The following is an 18,327-nucleotide window of genomic DNA, read 5'->3' as shown; positions in this document are numbered from 1 at the left end:
AAAGGAGAATAAACACAAGCACGCACGCAGCAGACACGAGTTTAACAATTGTGTTTACTCAGATCAAGTGGCACTGCAGTACCCCCCAGCCACCCCCCTTTTCCTGATGACGACCGCTTGTGTTGTGATCGAAACGTCGTAGTTTTTGTTATTTTATTTTCTTTGAACCTATCTACGTGACTTTACCGAAAGACCCAAATAATACGATCAGATAAAATTGCTGCTACGCTTTCAACACAAGGCTGTGCTTGTAAATGTGTTTCCTTGGTAGGAAATTCCTCATTCCTATGGCAGGGGAGAGTGTTTCCATCAGAAAACCACTGTTGAATTCCCCAAAAAGTGGTACTCATTGTATTCACCTCGAAAGGAGGGATGATGGGCTGAGTCAACCCCCAACCAGGATTAGGAACTCTCAGGTAGAGAAAGGTTTATGATGGGAAGCATATACAGCAGCCGTACTCTGTATACACCTGCTGTAGAAAGAGCCAGGCCAATGTTAACTGAGTCTAACATGAGCACTGCTCAATTGCATCCGTCCAATCATGGGTAACTACCTGATCACGTCAATGGCAACTACAGTGCTAACAAAAACAAACAAGGTTTGAAGTTAATCCAATTATAATACAGAAGTGTGTTATATAATTAATTGCATTTTACAGCCTTTTGTAAATTCACTGCTGGATGAAGAGGCTTCCCAAGCCGTGGCAATCATGAGGGTTGCTTGACCATAATTCACCACCGCTGGTGAGTGTTGGGTTGAAGGATGGGGGGAGGAGGGGTCTACGTCTGAATCAGATATCACTCGCCCCTGATGGTGAACTAAGGCCTGGGATTGAACTGAGAGATTTCGGTTCGCAATGCAGCATCGCACGTATAACTGCGCCGAGCACTCTGCCCCGAAAAGAATATTTCACAACACATTTCACGATAGTGACACGTCGTGTAGAGGTATTTTTCAGACTTTCCGTGTGGCGTTGCAGTGCATTACATAACGCTTTGGCTGTTATTACATAGCGTGCTAGCGAATGCCAATAACAAACAAGACCGATTAAATAAATAACAGGACCAAATAACCACGTGAATGAAATCATAATACGCAAACAACCAACGCCGAGCCATTGTTTCCAAAAAGAACAAACTGTTCAGCGTTTCCCACCAGAGATTCGCTCCCGATTGTGATATGGATAATCCCACTGAGTGGCCGCGTTTGGTACAGAGGGCACAACCGCCCGCCCGACCTCTGTGCGAGCCCAGAGGCCGAGCGGCTCACTGGGATCAGAGCCGCTCAACAAGTGGCTGGGACGCGGAACGAGATCGCGTTTCACGCCGCGACGCCGAACACAACGGGCGGCGCGAACGCCCAACGCCAACAGCAGCGGCGGCGGCAGTACCGGGTGGCTGAGAGGGCGGCCTGGCCAAGTCGCCCCAATGGCCGTGAAGGCGCGGGTGACGAGAGAGAGAGAGAGATGGGGGGGGGGGTCCGAGGCAGCAGTCTCGTGCGGAGCGAGTGGGCGTGACTGAGGGCCCCAGTGGGTGCCGCGAGTGCCGTGCACAATAACGCCGCGCGGCATTCCTGCTCCGCAAACCGAGCCATGCAGCAGCACCACCACCACCATCATCCAGGTAACGTCGGTGAGACGTCACCCAGAAGGCGGCGGCAGCAGCAGCAGAGTGCGACCCGATTACGAAAAGTGGTGGCGCTCTGTTCTCTTTCAATGAAAATATTATTTAAACAATGGGGTACCGCGAGTGATCTCAGTGTGTGTGGGTGGTGTTATTTGCGGTGTGTATGCTAATGCGGTATATGCTTTGCTGTAGATAACATTCGAGTTTTGTTGAAGCGTTATCGATTTAATTAAAATAAAAAGTTATTTTAAAACCGGTATTTTGTGTACTGATGCTGCGTGCAGTGTTCGATTTACATGCACGTAAACAAAAACAGGCAAATGTGATTAATTTTTTTTGTACGAATTACATAATTATCTAGCATTTTCCTGTAAGCTTGTGTTCAGTGAAAAAATATTTCAATGAAAACGTGAGAGGATATAAAAAAAACAAATTTTCTCACGATTCGCAGGCGAGTCTTACGCGAGAGACGAACAGAAACCGACAACAGCAGTGGCACGCGCAGTGTCTCTAGGGAATGGACACGCGTCGCTCGTGTGCGGCCCTCAGGCGAAGCAGAGATCCCAGCAGCAGCAGCAGCAACAGCAGGGTGGAGACCGGCTGTCCCAGCAGCCGTGCCACGGGATCACGCTCGAGAAGAAGAGACACATCATCTCGCTGCTGCCCGACACCGCCCGGCTAGCGTCGTCTGTCGTGGACAAACACAAGAGGCTCTCACAGAGACTGTGCCGGGAGAGGGAGCAGAGGTGGGAGTCACCAAGCGACGTTGAGCCCCACGCCTCTCCTCCGCCTGACGCTGGAGCGAGGACTCGGAGAGAACACCCGGAGGCGAAGTCCGCGAAAAGCGGCAACTCGAGACGCGCGCCCGGCGAAACGCTTTCGGACAAGGAGAACGACGCGCAGCTCCCGGCCGCGGCGGACGGGCGACGCGGGAGGGCGTGGGAGGGGAGCGGCGCTGGCTCCGTTCCAATGGGCGACCAAATTAACGTCGGCAAATGCTCCAAAGTGCCCTTCAACGTCTTGACAAGTCAACAAGAGGCTTTTAATGGTCGCAGAGAAACGGTTTCCATGGTATGCCCGGGCAATGCATTCCCGTCGGCTCCGCACAGCAGCGGTGCGAGTGACCGCTTGCCCACCTCGCCGGCGAAACCGGATCCCGCGGACGGCTCCCTGCACGAGCTGTCGAGCAGTCTGCCCATGCCCGAGCCAAGCGGAGGCAGCCCTCTGCTGTCCCGTCACCGCGCCCGATCGCGCTCCGTCAGCCTGCCTCTCAAGGCTGACAGCAAAGTTCAGGATCTGCCGAGCTTCGCCAACATCCGCGAGTTTACCGTAGAGGACGGGAGGGCCATTAGCCGCGCCGGAACGACGTCGGGCCCCGCGCTGCACCAGGTGTACCGGGGAGAGCACGAATTTCCGGGCGGGGGCAAGGCGACGAGGAGAGTGGAGGACGCGTGTCTCTGCCACTACGCGGCTCTTGGAAAAGACGCGCTCGCCCATTCAAGAGGCGACGGTCCTGCGGTTGCCGAGGCTTCGTGCGGTCAAAGGGATGCCGTGACAGTGGGACGAAACCCATGGCTTCTACAGCGGGAGTATGTTCGTGGGCCAGTTAGATATTTGCAAGGAACATCACCGTTCGAAAGCCATTTCCAGTCAAAAGTTCAAAGCACTCCCTTGAATGTTACGATCCAGCTCAAGCCCAAAGCTTTCTCCCAGAATTCCCACGCACTGAACAGGTCATATGAAGTACAGACTCCTTCCCCGCTATGGCAACAATGTTCCAAACACGCCACAGACGCAGTGGCCTTTGTTCCACACGGAGTGGCTGATCCTGCAGTGGAATCGACAGAGCAGCGGGGCTGTGTAAGAAACGGAACGTTCCAGCGTGTGCTATCCATGGCGACCCCAGCCTGTAGGAGGGAGGAGAGAGGCGCTGTCCCTGGTGAGTGCTCTCTAGGTGAGTTGGACCCAACTGACCCGTTCACTCTAACGGTGAGGCACTGAATGTCGAAACCGATCCAGAGTTTGGCTGAACCATTGCTGCTGAAATTGTGTACTCCCAGAAGACCCTGTGGCTGGTGGAATACTTATTATTTGACGTGTCTTTAATCTGTAAAAGAGGCGTATAGTCTGCGTATTGATATTGTTACTTATATTTTCCACGACGCACTTGGTGATTTTGTGTGATGGAGTACAAAGTCTATTCACAAACGTTAAAGTGCTGTTGTTAGCAGTGGTGCAACAGCACAAATCCGAGCCTCACCACGTTAGCCATGAACACCGGTCCAGAGGAATAAACAATACAATAGAATAGCAGACAATTCGCCTTCTCATATCCGTTCCTCCAAATAAACAATAAAGGGTTTATCCCGTTAGCCACACCGCCTTTTTAGGAGTACGCATGTATGTTGAACTTCTTCCGCGCCGTACATAGCCAACCCTGACAATCAGAGTGGTTCAGCACAAGTAAACTGTGAATATATACTTACGAAAAAAACTCCACACCTTTCAAGAACAGTGGCCTTAAAAGAAAAATATATAATAGACGACGTTTCTGGCAATGATCCTTCTTCGTGACACGTAAATGAAGATGGGCCATGACTTAACACATGTCCTCGTATATATATTAAAGCCACAGCGTTATTGACTACGAAAGTAGTGTTTTATCTAGCAAAGGGCTGTCATTATTGACCCTGTCAGCCATAGTGCATGTTTCACCATTATTACTTCACCACATTGGTCAGTGTGTATTTGGTCAAGGGAGCGCACAGGAACGGTTTAGATATCCCTCGCCCCTGATGTTAGCCATGGTCGAGAATCACGCTATGGGTCATTCGATCATAGCACAGTGTGCTCACCACTGCGCCACCGCTCCAACCCACGGTAACAGGCAAAGCAAATGTGACATAACAAGGCGCAAAACGTTTTGAATGCCAAACCACTGCATCTATCATACGTGACGTGACGATCACAAGGCTTGGATATCGCGTATGTTGACTGTCACGCACACGTTGTTGTTGTTGTTGCTGTTCAAATAGCTCGTCCCACCTTGGCCAACAACAACAGCACGCGCGCTGCTATGCGAGTGAGCGGTGACGCTGCTCAGCCACGTACGGGGTGAACCCTGTTTGTTTGGACTCATCCCATTTGTCACGAGTCTGTTGCCAAGATTGCATCACTTACAAACTCGTCGTGGGGTTTTCCGATCTCCTTAGCAGCGAGTGTTGATGCCGAGGAACAAATAGAGAAGGTGGCTTCAACAAGAAATGCGATGAGTCGCGTTAGTCTCGTGTCGTCACCTCTGTCAAACAACAGTCTGCGTGACACCGCGGCTTATAGCGCAGCCTGCAATGGTGGGAGAGTGCCGGTGGTCAACTCAGGCCATCATCCCTCCGGGGTGAATAAAATTAGTACTTCTTAGTGGGGGAGGCCACAGCGGTTGTCCTATACAGTATATACATACACCGCAATCAAGTCAGGCCTTGATTTGTTTATGGCGTCAATCCACTGCTGGATGGAGGTTTCCTGATACCTCCACCATAGGAATTTAGAATTTCCGCCATTGGCCCAGGGCTCTAAACGGGACATGAGCATCGTTTAGTTGAGTGGGAGGCATATCTGATTGACATTGTGAGAAGTGTCACATGTCCACTGGTTGCCAGATGTCAGCTCTCCATGTGGGAATACCAACAGCTGCTTGAGCTCTCAACCCTTTAGTTCAAAACCAATCAAATGACAACAAATGGGACATTAACTGATTATGACAACAGTGTTAACAGGATTTGGTCAGATAAAATGACAATATGTATATAGGTATATATATATACACACACAAACATAGGCTAAATACGCATCTGGCTGTGGAGTCGAGACTATTGGTGTAAATGTTGTTCGTGGGCACCTTTTAAGATCAGTATGACACACAAGGCGCTGGTGGGGCCAACGCTCTACCTGATGACCTTCTTTCTCCAGTCCTCATGCCAGAATACCGCACCCTCCAATTCACCCATCCACAGTGATCCATGGAGTGAAATATGATCAGACAACTCCCACGACTAAACAGCACGTGGAGGCCTTCATCCAGCAGTAATTTGACAAAGGGTTATACTGTACAGTACATTATTTATATCAGCAGCAACCATGGTCAATCCACTGCTGGATAAAGGCCTCCGGCAAATCTGGCGATGTAACAATTCCAATTCACCTCGGACCTGCATACGAGCTTATTTCACCATCTCTTTGGTAGATGCCTTCTCACATGCATTCCTTAACTTGGCTACCACTCCGACATTACTCTTGACCATTGTCCATCGTCCCTTCCAGCCGTTATGTGTGCTGACCAAGCCCACTCGCTGTTCTTAAGCCTTTGGATGATGTCTTTGGCCTGTTAATGTTGTCCCATCCATGTGTTCCTCTTTCTGTATCTCAATGTAATTCCACACCTGCATCTTTCCATGTTTCTTTGCACATTTTTCAGTCTCCGTTCTATATATTGTTTGTTAATCACCATGATTTTGAAACAATGACGTAATTAACGTCTTTATTTTAAAAAAAATAATAATAACTATTCTGTTGGTCATACATTTTTTTATTACGTAGATTATATTATTGGACTTGGACAGAAGATGACACGGTTACAAGGGATGGTGGCCGTTGGGCAAGAGTAATCACAGAGTGATAGCCAAGAAATGGAATGCGTCCGAGAATACCTACACTGAGGAGATGGAGCAATGAAATCAGTTCCGTGTGCAAGTACTGAGTGGATTGTTTTATTGTAAAATCATGTGAGGTGGTGGTGGCTAGGTGAGGCCTTCATCCAAAAGTGGATTGACCGTGGCTAATAATAACGATCATGATTTGTTTTTTATATGGTGTCTCCCTATACGCGCAGACGTCTCAGGGCAAATGACATTGCATCTCACCTCAAACACCATTAAAAGGGCATCCTCAGTGGCAGCTATCTCTGCGATACGAGGTGACTCAGCACCTTGCTTGCAAACTGGGCATTAGGCTGCCAACAGGGGGCGATGATTGCTCTGCAGAATCCCAAATGAGTAACCTGCGGCAACCCTTGCGTTTTAACATTATTCCATTTCGTAGATAATATCAATAATAAACACAAATTCCCAGACAGAATATTCGTGGACAAATAGACTGGCAAGTAGGCGAATGGACACGAAAGCAAGGTGACCCACACCTATGCTGACAATGGTCCTTCTATGCTCGACACTCCAGTGTGTGTTTCTTTTCATATTTTTTCACAAGAGGGCTGAGATGACGTTTCCAGGGGGTGCTGAAAAAGCAAAGGCCAAAGAATGTATCAACAAGGCGCACTAAAAATATACACTCACATGTTAAAATATACAGGATCAGGAGGGCTATATGCCAAGTCGCAGTGGCATACTGCGCCGCAGTTATACATTTGTAAAGGAGTTCCCGACGACTCACTCGGAGGCTAAGGTGAGGTAGGGGCTTCCGCCAAGGTTTTATTACAAATCTTTAACAATACACAGGGGTGAACAACTCCCCAGGGGTTAGGGGTCCCGGGCTAGGTCCCGACATAGCCGGCTGCCCTGTGCTGTCTCCTCTGCCCTGGCCGTGGGATCAACCAACACGGCCGAGCGAGGAGCACAGCCACGTCTAGCCTGGCACTGTGCTCTCCCCTATCCCTACCATCTTGCCCCTGGCTCCCCGTTTCACCCTTCTCAGACCCTACTCTCCAGCTACGACCCCTCTTACATCACGGGGTCCCCTTTTTATCCTTCAGGAGCCGTGACGTCACTCTGCTGCCCCGAGCGCATGACGTCACGTCATCGCCCTGGACAGCACAAGTGATGCCACTTCCCCATTCTACTCCTCTACATTACCCCCCCTGTGAAAAAAAACAGCCGACCCGGCTGCAAGAAAACCCCAACCTTAGGGCAGCACGGCATCCCAGGCATCACAATAACAACAACCACATGAACGGGAAAAAAAAAAGTAAGATGGCTTCTTCCGGCCAGCAGTGCCGAGCGGGCGCCGGGGCTGGGTCCGACGAACGGCCGCCCAGGCCATCACCGGAGCCGCATCCCCCTTGAATGGGTATGCGCTGCCGGCCCGTTTCCCCGTGTGGCGTCCGCCGCTGGTGCAGGTGGGCTGTCCGCAGGCAACAGGCCCACCGCCGTAGCCTCCGGTGGCCGGGGGGTCCCCGTCGGCGCTACTTGGAAGGGCCCTGGGGGCACACAAACAGGGCGAACGCCGCCCCCGTCAACAGGACCCGGCCGGACAGGCACGACGGACGCATCACCCGCCGGCCGCCCCGGAGTTGGGGGTGGATCCCCCAGGGTAGATGGAATATAGCGTTTGAGCCGGGACGGGTGCACTATCCACCGCCGGCGTCCGAACCGAATCCGGACGCACTGCGGCCGGGAGACTTCCACGACCTCAACGGGACCCTGCCAAGGGCGGTGCAATTTGGCAGATGTGCCAACCGGGACCTGGGGACAATACAGCCATGCTTTCTGGCCCGCTACCCATGGGAGGCCCGCTGCCTGGTGTTTGGGCAGCCGCTCATTAGCCGCCTGCCGGCCGGCGGAATTCTCGACAGCGGCCTGCCGTGCCTCGCGCAGCCGGTCAAGCGCGACTTTCAAAGGGACCGGCACAGCCGATCCCTTCCTGGAGGACCCCACGTCCAGTTGGACGTGCACCGGGGGCTCCGGCTCCCTCCCATACATTAAATAAAAAGGCGAAAATCCCATTGAAGCGTGAGGAGCCAACCGATACGCTGCCAAGACCCCCGGGACGAACAGGTCCCAGTCCGATTGAGACGTGTTCACATGGTGGCACAGCATGGAAGTGAGGGTGCGGTTCAAGCGCTCTACCATCCCGTCCGATTGGGGGTGGTAGGGCGAGGTGCGGATTTTCTTGGTGCCAAGGAGGTCACACACCTCCTTGAGCAGCTTAGACGAGAAATTCCGCCCCTGATCCGTCAACAATTGTTCTGGCGCACCCTTGTCCAACACGTACCCCTGGACGAACGCCTCGGTGATAGAAGAGGCCGACTGATCAACCAAAGGCCACGCCACAGGCCAACGTGTGAGGTACTCAACGCCCATCAAGAGGTATTTATGGCCCCGTTGGGATGCAGGGAATGGGCCCAAGATGTCGAGCGCCACGAGTTCATTAACGCGAGAAACCCGGATGGACTGCAGCGGGGCCCGGTCCTGGACAACTGGGGCCTTCCTCCGCGTGCAGTCGTGGCAACCCTTCAAAATCAGTGCCACGTCACCCTCCACACCTGGCCAGTAATAGTCCCGCTTAAGGGTCAATAGGGTCTTGTGGTAGCCAAGGTGCATAAGCTTCTCGTGAATGGCTCGGGTTAATTTACCACGTAGGCTAGTGGGCACAACCACGCAATAGCGTTCCAATTGGGCATCCCAACGCATGAGGAGTCCGTCATGCACGGCGATCGCTGGGGCCGCCGACGAAGCTGAACCCCGGGCCGTACGTCCGGGGGAGTCCCAGGCCGAAATCCGCGGATGTCGCCGCACCCGGGGGGGTGGCCGTCGCGGCCGACGCGACCAACTGGGCCGCGACGTCCCCTGGGGCCTTGCAACGGCTAGAGCCCAGGGAGCAAGCACACCCGTCGTCTGCCGGCAATATGGACAAACCGTCCGCATTTCCATGCAGTGCCCCCTTTCTGTGGATTACGTCAAAGGGGTAATCCTGAAGCACCTCGAGCCAGCGGGACAGCTGACCCGAGGGCTGACCAATCCTCAGCGAATATTGCAGGGCCGCGTGGTCGGTTCGGACTGTAAACCGCCTACCGTACAAGTAGGGCCTATACAATTGAACAAAAAAAACTATGACCAAAAGCTCCCTCCGAGTCACGCAGTATCGCTGTTCCGTCGGAGACAGAACCCGACGGCCGTAGGCTACCACCCTCTCCACCCCGTCGACCACCTGGGCCAGGACTGCCCCAATGCCCGTGTCGCTGGCATCGGTGTTAAGCAGAAAGGGCTTCGAGAAAGCGGGGTACCCCAAGGGCGCCGCATCCGCCAAGGCCGTGCGAAGCGTCGCAAAAGCAGCCTCCTCCTCCGCGCCCCAGTAAAACCTTTGGCCTTTGGCAGAGAGGACGTGCAGCGGCTTCGCAATCGTCGCAAAATCGCGGACAAACCGACGATAGTACGATGCGAAGCCGACGAAGCTACGCACCTCTGCGACAGATGTGGGAGTCGGCCACGCGGCGAGGTGAGGAGGCGCAGTAGCGCCTGCGAGCCACCTCGCAAATGCGGCGGCATATGGATCCGCGGTCCATCCCGCAATTGCGGCGGAATCCGCGGCCCGAGGTGCGGAGCCGCGGCAGCGACATCCGCGGCAGCCTCCGCGGGCAAGCTCGCAGCCACAGCGAGGCGCGGAGCCGCGGCAGTGACATCTGCGGCAGCGACATCTGCGGCAGCCTCCGCGGCCAAGCTCGCAGCCACAGCGAGGCGCGGAGCCGTGGCAGTGACATCTGCGGCAGCGACATCTGCGGCAGCCTTCGCGGCCAAGCTCGCAGCCACGGCGAGGCGCGAGTCCGCGGCGGCATCCGCAGCCGTATCCGCGGCCGCTACGGCCGCAACAATGGCTGCCGCTTCCGGCGTCACAGCGGAAATGACGTCCGCTTGCGGCTCCCCCACCAACATGGCCGCCACTTCCGGCGGCGCATGAAAAATGGCGCCAACTTCCAAATTGGCGGGCGGCAAAGCGGCGGGAATCCGCCGGTGCCACGCGGAGTGTGGGCTGGGTGGGTGCGTCCGCGCTCCCACCTCTGTAAGGGCGGCGGTGAGCTGCTCGATCGCCCGCAGGAGCAGCTGCGACCGCTCCTCGGCATCGCCCCCCGCCACCGGCGGTGGTGCGCTGGGACCCCCAGCCGCCGACACCACCTGCCCCGCCGAGTCCATCTCCATGGCGACGGACTGCCTCCGGGTCGCAGCCGGAGCCTCCCCGATGTCGTCAGCACTCTCCCGGCGTCCCGCCGGTGGATTCTTACGCCGCCCGCCCGATTTAGGCATAGCGACGGCAGCGTAACCACTCCTGACACCAGTTGTAAAGGAGTTCCCGACGACTCACTCGGAGGCTGAGGTAAGGTAGGGGCTTCCGCCAAGGTTTTATTACAAATCTTTAACAATACACAGGGGTGAACAACTCCCCAGGGGTTAGGGGTCCCGGGCTAGGTCCCGACACAGCCGGCTGCCCTGTGCTGTCTCCTCTGCCCCGGCCGTAGGATCAACCAACACGGCCGAGCGAGGAGCACAGCCACGTCTAGCCTGGCACTGTGCTCTCCTCTATCCCTACCCTCTTGCCCCTGGCTCCCCGTTTCACCCTTCTCAGACCCTACTCTCCAGCTACGACCCCTCTTATGTCACGGGGTCACCTTTTTATCCTTCAGGAGCCGTGACGTCACTCTGCTGCCCCGAGCGCATGACGTCACGTCATCGCCCTGGACAGCACAAGTGATGCCACTTCCCCATTCTACTCCTCTACACATTGATAATGTCTATCGAGCATTACATCATCAACATGATCCATTATTAATCCACTGCTGGATGAAGGCCTCCCCAAGCCACTGCTACCTTTCCTCATCTTGCAATGCAACAATCCACCCAGGACCTGCACATGTACCGATTTCATTGCTCTATGGCCTTCATATTCTTGGGTCTTTCGGTAAAGTCACGTAGATAGGTTCAAAGAAAATAACAAAAAAGAACAAAAAAACTACGACGTTTCGATCGCAACACAAGTGGTCGTCTTCCTTTTTTTCACGAAGACGACCGCTTGTGTTGCGATTGAAATGTCGTAGTTTTTTTTTGTTATTTTTGTTATTTTCTCTGAACCTATCTACGTGACTTTACCGAAAGACCCAAGAATATGAATTCCCGCAGTCACGAAAGCTTTAAATCGAGATCTATGGCCTTTATTTTACAAAGTTCCAATAAATTTCGTCATCTTCACACACTTCCACATAAAACAACGATAACCTCTGCGCACATAATTACGTGTTGTCGTACGGGCCTGAATGGCTCATACACCCAGAGTGTAAGACAGCATCACGTGTGTTTAAAGTGAATTTTGCACTGAATTTATGGAGTTGGTAATGCACCGTCGCTGCTCTTGCTCCCACACAGATGAGAGAGGCATTCACATCGTGGCATTTAAGGAGAAACAGCGGCAGCTGAGGGATTGGCACGCCCTGCATCACAATCCCGTTGCAGACAAGCCAGTGCAGGTACATTCGCATTGGGGTTCTTAACATCGCTTGTATTGCCATACCGGTAACTGCATTTAAAACAACTGTAAAAACCAGTTACTGCTTTGAGGCATGGATAACAATGTCTTGCTATCAACAAAAATGTCGCCCCTTTTAACTGAGAAACAAAGGGACCTGCCACAGTGATGTAATGACGAGCGCACTGCCCTGACAAAATCCGGAGATCGCCGGTTCCATTCATTCTCCTGTCATGGCAGTAGAAACAATGAAGCAGGTTTCTCAAATCACACCCCGCCTCTGTCCACCCAATAGTGTCAATGGGTCCAACTACAGTCGGTCGGCAGGTCCTGTGTGGTGCGACAAAGTGTGGATAAGCCCAAATGTCTGGTCAGCCTGGAAGAGTAGACCAAATACATTCTCGAGCTCCCAATTGTGGAGGCTCTTCCACCAACAGTGGCGTGTGCAAAAAATCAAATGTAAGGCAGTCGCTTTAGGTTTTGACTGAAAAACAAGGGAAAATGTGACGTCGACTCCCATGTGGTTTGTATATTCGTGAGCCACAGTTCTGTGCACTCATTTCTAAGAATCCACGGGAGACGGTTACCAGTTTCTGACTTTTGGAACCGGTAACCAATTCTGAAAATGGTTACCGGTTTACAGATTTTCATTTAAAACCCTAATGTAAATGGACAGGCCTTTCATCAATCCACTGCTGGACGAGGGCCCCACCATTTCGTGCGGATTATGTGGGCATTTCACCATACCTCACCATGCTGGTCAGGGAATGTTGTTGATGATAGAATACTCCAGTTGGTCTGATGTACTGTCTAACATATAGCACGTTTAGGTATATTTACTTTATTGCCTCAAGTTCGTTTTATGAAGCAAAAAAGCCAATGCAGTGTGTGCCTTGTAAACATTGCGTTATTGTAGTGAGAGAATAACATAGCTTTGTGAAATTTTTGAAAATTACTGCGAATGCAAGGAATTACATCAGGGGTATCTTAAATATATACTCCACAGAAAACTCTACCCAGCCATCGGAATCAGAGGTGTGACATTATTTGAAATGATGGGAACCTTACCAACTGTTGCCTGTCTGACTAGCATGCCCATCGCTGCAGCACTCTGAATTGCGAAAGTGAAATGTCAGTTGAGAAGACAAACATTGCTCTTGTGTGCATGAGTGCCCGGTGAAGTGTTTGGAATGCACTAATCAGCTGCTGCCCAGTGATGTTTCCCTCCACCACGGGAGTTGTTGTCTCGCTGTGCCAATGGCTGAGTTGGGGCCGCTCATTCAAAATGTTCTGTGTTTGGTGCAGACTTGCATGGTGCCAAACGTGCCACGTTATATCACAAGCACAGTCAACGTATTACAACACTAACACGTGTGTGGTCAGGTTGATAGATTATAAGTATTAGAGATACTCCAATCCAACCGGGGCATAGTCCAGCAAGCCCTTACTTACCCTGGCCCTCACTCATTCTTTGATAATACCCAAACACCTGGAATTTCATCATCGCTTACTCTTTCATACAATTAGCATGTAATGCAAAGCTGTCGATTTTGTAGTTGTATTTGATATACATCTTTCGCCTAATTACATACCAGTGTAATAATTACACTAATTCCGTGCTGTTTTCTTAACTTGTGTACTATGCACGGTTTGTAAAAGTAATTTATCCGAGTTAATTTTCGTAAAAGGAAATGTATTAAATATTTGTGTATGTTTGTCCACCGTTTTTAATATCTTCTGTCATGTAATTATTTCTAGATTTGAAGCTTTCGTGACTGCAAGGATTCATACTCTTTGGTTTTATTCGGTAAAGTAACGTAGGTAAAAAAAAATGAAAGAAAACAATTAAATCACGACGTTTCAGAGGCAACACAAGCTTCCGTCTTCAGGTGGAATAGTCACAGCAGAAAATCTGTGTTAAGTACACAGCTCTGAGACGATCGGGTTTATATATAGGTTAAGGGGGGGAGGAGTCAGAAAGGGGCGTGGGTGGGTGGGAGGGCTGAGTCAAACCGCCTTTTGTTAAGCTGCAGGGGGTTCGGGGGGAAGGCTGTGGTGGACTGCCAACATATGCGGGTAAAACCCCTTTTGTTATGCTGCCGGGGGGTTCGGGGGGAGGCGATGGCGGGCGAGTACGCCCCATTTTTGAAAACGAAAAAAAGCATCTACAGTTTGGCATACCACCACTGAAAATTGCTGTACAATTAAAAGGCAGCTAACGTTGACTTGATTTATAAGATCTTTCCAATGAATTTTGATTTAAAGCTTTCGTGACTGCAGTAATTCATATTCTTAGTTTTTTCGGTAAAGTCACGTTGAAGAGAAACAACAAAATAACAAAATATATATAAAACAATAAAAAATTCTCACGATGTTTCGACCATAACTCAAACGGTCATCATCAGGTGTGTCGGTTTGCATAAATTTATTTTTAAAACGGCACATTTATTTATTTATAAAAAAAAACGTTGGCGTCACGCGCAGCGATTGGCAGTTTGCCCAGGACTAGTCCATCTATTTTTTTGAAAAGAGAAGGGGGGAGACGAAATTTTTTATAATGTATGCTGTCTGAAAGCCACTGTAAGCGTGAACAATCAATCAAGAACTGAAATGATTTATCAAATCTTTCCAATGATTGCTAAGATAGAATCCATCTTCTCGGTTGAAATTGTCTCTGTGCTTGTATATGTGGATAGCCTCATGAACGAATCTCTCATGGAAGCCAGATGGCTTACAAAGAACCTCCGTCTTGGAAAAGTCAATGTCATGTGAGCCTACTGAATTAGAACAATGATCTGCCACGGCCGAGGTGTTGGTCCTACCGTGTTTAAGGTCTGCTTTATGTTCACGAATGCGGTAGTTACATTGGTAGTAGTTACCAATGTAACTACTACCACAGAGGCAACTTAGTTTGTAGACACCAGGGTATTGTATGTCCGGAATCACATCTTTTACAGACGGAACCAGATCACGGATTTTATGTAATGTGTTGAAACGGACCTGGATCTTGTGTTTATTCAAGATTTTGGAGATCTTTTTTGTGATCCCAGCAATGTAGGGTAAAGTGATGGTTTTGAAAGGCTCCTCAAGAGGGTTCTTCTTCATGGTTTGAGTGATAGCTTTGCGGATTGTATAGTCGGAGTAACCATTAGCCCTAAGAGCTTGGTGTACGTGCTTGAGTTCACTGCTTATGTGTTCCTGGTCGGATATGCATTGGGCTCTATGATACAGAGTCTTGATGAGAGAATTCTTCTGTGATGGATGGTGGTGGGAATCCGGTTTCAGATAAGCATCCGTATGGGTAGCTTTCCTGTAGACAGAGTGGCTCATTGAACCATCAGGTCTCTTTTTAATTAGGACATCCAAAAACGGTATCTTGCCATCTATTTCGACTTCCATGGTAAATCTGATGGCTGGGTGTATGGAATTGATGTGGTCGAAGAATTGGTCTAGAGCAGGCCGGCCATGTGGCCAGATGACAAAAGTGTCATCCACGTACCTCTTCCATAAGGTTGGGCGCAGAGTGGCAGTCTGGATGGCGTCAGTCTCAAATTTCTCCATGAAAATGTTAGCTATAACTGGAGAAAGGGGGGAGCCCATTGGGGTGCCCTCAGTTTGTTTGTAAAAAGTTCCATTCCAAGTGAAGTATGTATTGGTTAAACAGTGTCTCACCAGGGGGGGTACCTCAGTGTTTAGTCCTTGATGAACCAAGTCTTCAATGATTGCAATGGTGTCAGGTACAGGAACCTTGGTGAATAAGGAAACTACATCAAAACTGACAAGCAGGTCGTCTGGGGACAGGGAAATACCCTTGATTGTTGATACCAGGTGAGTAGAATTTTGTACCGCAGAGGTGGTCTTTCCAGTGAAAGGACGCAGGATTTCAGACAAAAAACGAGCTAGTTTGTAGGTGGGGGAGCTGATAGTAGAGACTATGGGACGAAGAGGTGTATCAACTTTATGTATTTTTGGTAAGCCGTATAATCTTGGTGGCCTGGCAGCAGAAGGTTTCAACGAAAACTGTTTAGATTGATCAATTAATGCGGTTGAATCAGAAATTATTTTGTTGGTTTGTGTGACGAGGCTGTTGGTGGGATCTCTTTTTATTTTTGTATAACTACCATCGTCGAGTAATTCTTTAATTTTGTTGTTGTATTCTATTTTATCCATGATGACAGTAGCATTGCCTTTGTCAGCTGAGAGAACTACAATATCATTCCTCTTTTTTAATTTATATAATTCAAAACGCTCATCTTTGCTGAGGTTGCTAGCTGGCATCTTAGCGTTTTTGAGGGTTGCAGCGATTTCAGATCTTGCTACGTCTGCAGCGATGTTACCCAGGCCCCTGAGAGCAACGTCTACTTGGGCAATTATATCATTAACTGGTATGTGTTTAGGTGTGACTGCAAAGTTTAGACCTTTAGCTAAAACGGATTTCAGACCATCGGAAATAGAACTGTTACTGCGATTAATTACGACTTTATTAACGTCTAACTTTTTGGTGTGTGGGTCCGGTCTTTTGTTGAAGAGGAGGTTAAATTTGGAAATCAGGTTTTCCTTACATTTGGTCGACATAGTAGCAGCTGAAGAGGCAGTCATATTGTCTACATGTTCCCAATCCGATGTGGACATTATTGCCGTCAATGATAAGTGTGATTTGTAGAGTGTCTTGTCTAACTGATCTAGTTCTGTGCGTATAAGTCTGATTTTTTCTGAGATAAGAGCTAAGCTAGTTTTGAAAAGAATTCGTTTCGCATTAGAAGAAGTTACAGCAGCAGAGGTCAGTGTAAATGCGATTGGTATTACCCCAGAGTCGCGGCATCTCTTCAGGAAGGTGAGAGACTCGATCAGCTGAGCTTTCTTATCCCGGAGTTTGTTGAAGGATCTTAAAGTTATGTGAAAACCCTCCCCGTAGAGGCGATTAAATTTTGATTTAAAGCTTTCGTGACTGCAGTAATTCATATTCTTAGTTTTTTCGGTAAAGTCACGTTGAAGAGAAACAACAAAATAACAAAATATATATAAAACAATAAAAAATTCTCACGACGTTTCGACCATAACTCAAACGGTCATCATCAGGTGTGTCGGTTTGCATAAATTTATTTTTAAAACGGCACATTTATTTATTTATAAAAAAAAACGTTGGCGTCACGCGCAGCGATTGGCAGTTTGCCCAGGACTAGTCCATCTATTTTTTTTAAAAGAGGAGGGGGGAGACGAAATTTTTTATAATGTATGCTGTCTGAAAGCCACTGTAAGCGTGAACAATCAATCAAGAACTGAAATGATTTATCAAATCTTTCCAATGATTGCTAAGATAGAATCCATCTTCTCGGTTTAAATTGTCTCTGTGCTTGTATATGTGGATAGCCTCATGAACGAATCTCTCATGGAAGCCAGATGGCTTACAAAGAACCTCCGTCTTGGAAAAGTCAATGTCATGTGAGCCTACTGAATTAGAACAATGATCTGCTACGGCCGAGGTGTTGGTCCTACCGTGTTTAAGGTCTGCTTTATGTTCACGAATGCGGTCCGAGACATGGCGTTTGGTTTCTCCAATGTAACTACTACCACAGAGGCAACTTAGTTTGTAGACACCAGGGTATTGTATGTCCGGAATCACATCTTTTACAGACGGAACCAGATCACGGATTTTATGTAATGTGTTGAAACGGACCTGGATCTTGTGTTTATTCAAGATTTTGGAGATCTTTTTTGTGATCCCAGCAATGTAGGGTAAAGTGATGGTTTTGAAAGGCTCCTCAAGAGGGTTCTTCTTCATGGTTTGAGTGATAGCTTTGCGGATTGTATAGTCGGAGTAACCATTAGCCCTAAGAGCTTGGTGTACGTGCTTGAGTTCACTGCTTATGTGTTCCTGGTCGGATATGCATTGGGCTCTATGATACAGAGTCTTGATGAGAGAATTCTTCTGTGATGGATGGTGGTGGGAATCCGGTTTCAGATAAGCATCCGTATGGGTAGCTTTCCTGTAGACAGAGTGGCTCATTGAACCATCAGGTCTCTTTTTAATTAGGACATCCAAAAAAGGTATCTTGCCATCTATTTCGACTTCCATGGTAAATCTGATGGCTGGGTGTATGGAATTGATGTGGTCGAAGAATTGGTCTAGAGCAGGCCGGCCATGTGGCCAGATGACAAAAAATTTTTTATGCAAACCGACACACCTGATGATGACCGTTTGAGTTATGGTCGAAACATCGTGAGAATTTTTTATTGTTTTATATATATTTTGTTATTTTGTTGTTTCTCTTCAACGTGACTTTACCGAAAAAACTAAGAATATGAATTACTGCAGTCACGAAAGCTTTAAATCAAAATTTAATCGCCTCTACGGGGAGGGTTTTCACATAACTTTAAGATCCTTCAACAAACTCCGGGATAAGAAAGCTCAGCTGATCGAGTCTCTCACCTTCCTGAAGAGATGCCGCGACTCTGGGG

General features: G+C 49.4%; 1 protein-coding gene across 2 annotated transcripts in view; it reads left to right on the top strand.

The window, feature by feature from the left end:
- The first annotated feature begins 781 nt into the window (after positions 1 to 781).
- The window catches only part of LOC116957996 (uncharacterized), a 32,915-nt gene continuing 15,369 nt past the window's right edge, over positions 782 to 18,327 (top strand). The window contains exons 1-3 of one of the 2 annotated variants that reach the window (XM_076053511.1): positions 782 to 1,623; positions 2,078 to 3,565; positions 11,769 to 11,869. In XM_076053511.1, the coding sequence (XP_075909626.1) occupies positions 1,593 to 1,623; positions 2,078 to 3,565; positions 11,769 to 11,869 (1,620 nt within the window). In that variant the 5' untranslated portion in view covers positions 782 to 1,592. Of the gene's footprint in view, positions 1,624 to 2,077; positions 3,581 to 11,768; positions 11,870 to 18,327 lie in introns of both variants that reach the window. The other variant, XM_076053507.1, reaches the window with a different exon arrangement.

The sequence above is a fragment of the Petromyzon marinus genome, chromosome 3 (assembly GCF_048934315.1).
Source record: "Petromyzon marinus isolate PM22_M1 ecotype Great Lakes invasive population chromosome 3, UKy_Petmar_22M1.pri1.0, whole genome shotgun sequence".
In the NCBI taxonomy this organism is placed as follows: domain Eukaryota; kingdom Metazoa; phylum Chordata; class Hyperoartia; order Petromyzontiformes; family Petromyzontidae; genus Petromyzon; species Petromyzon marinus.
Note: the sequence above shows the minus strand (reverse complement) of the source record. Positions and strands in the feature narration are given on the sequence as shown.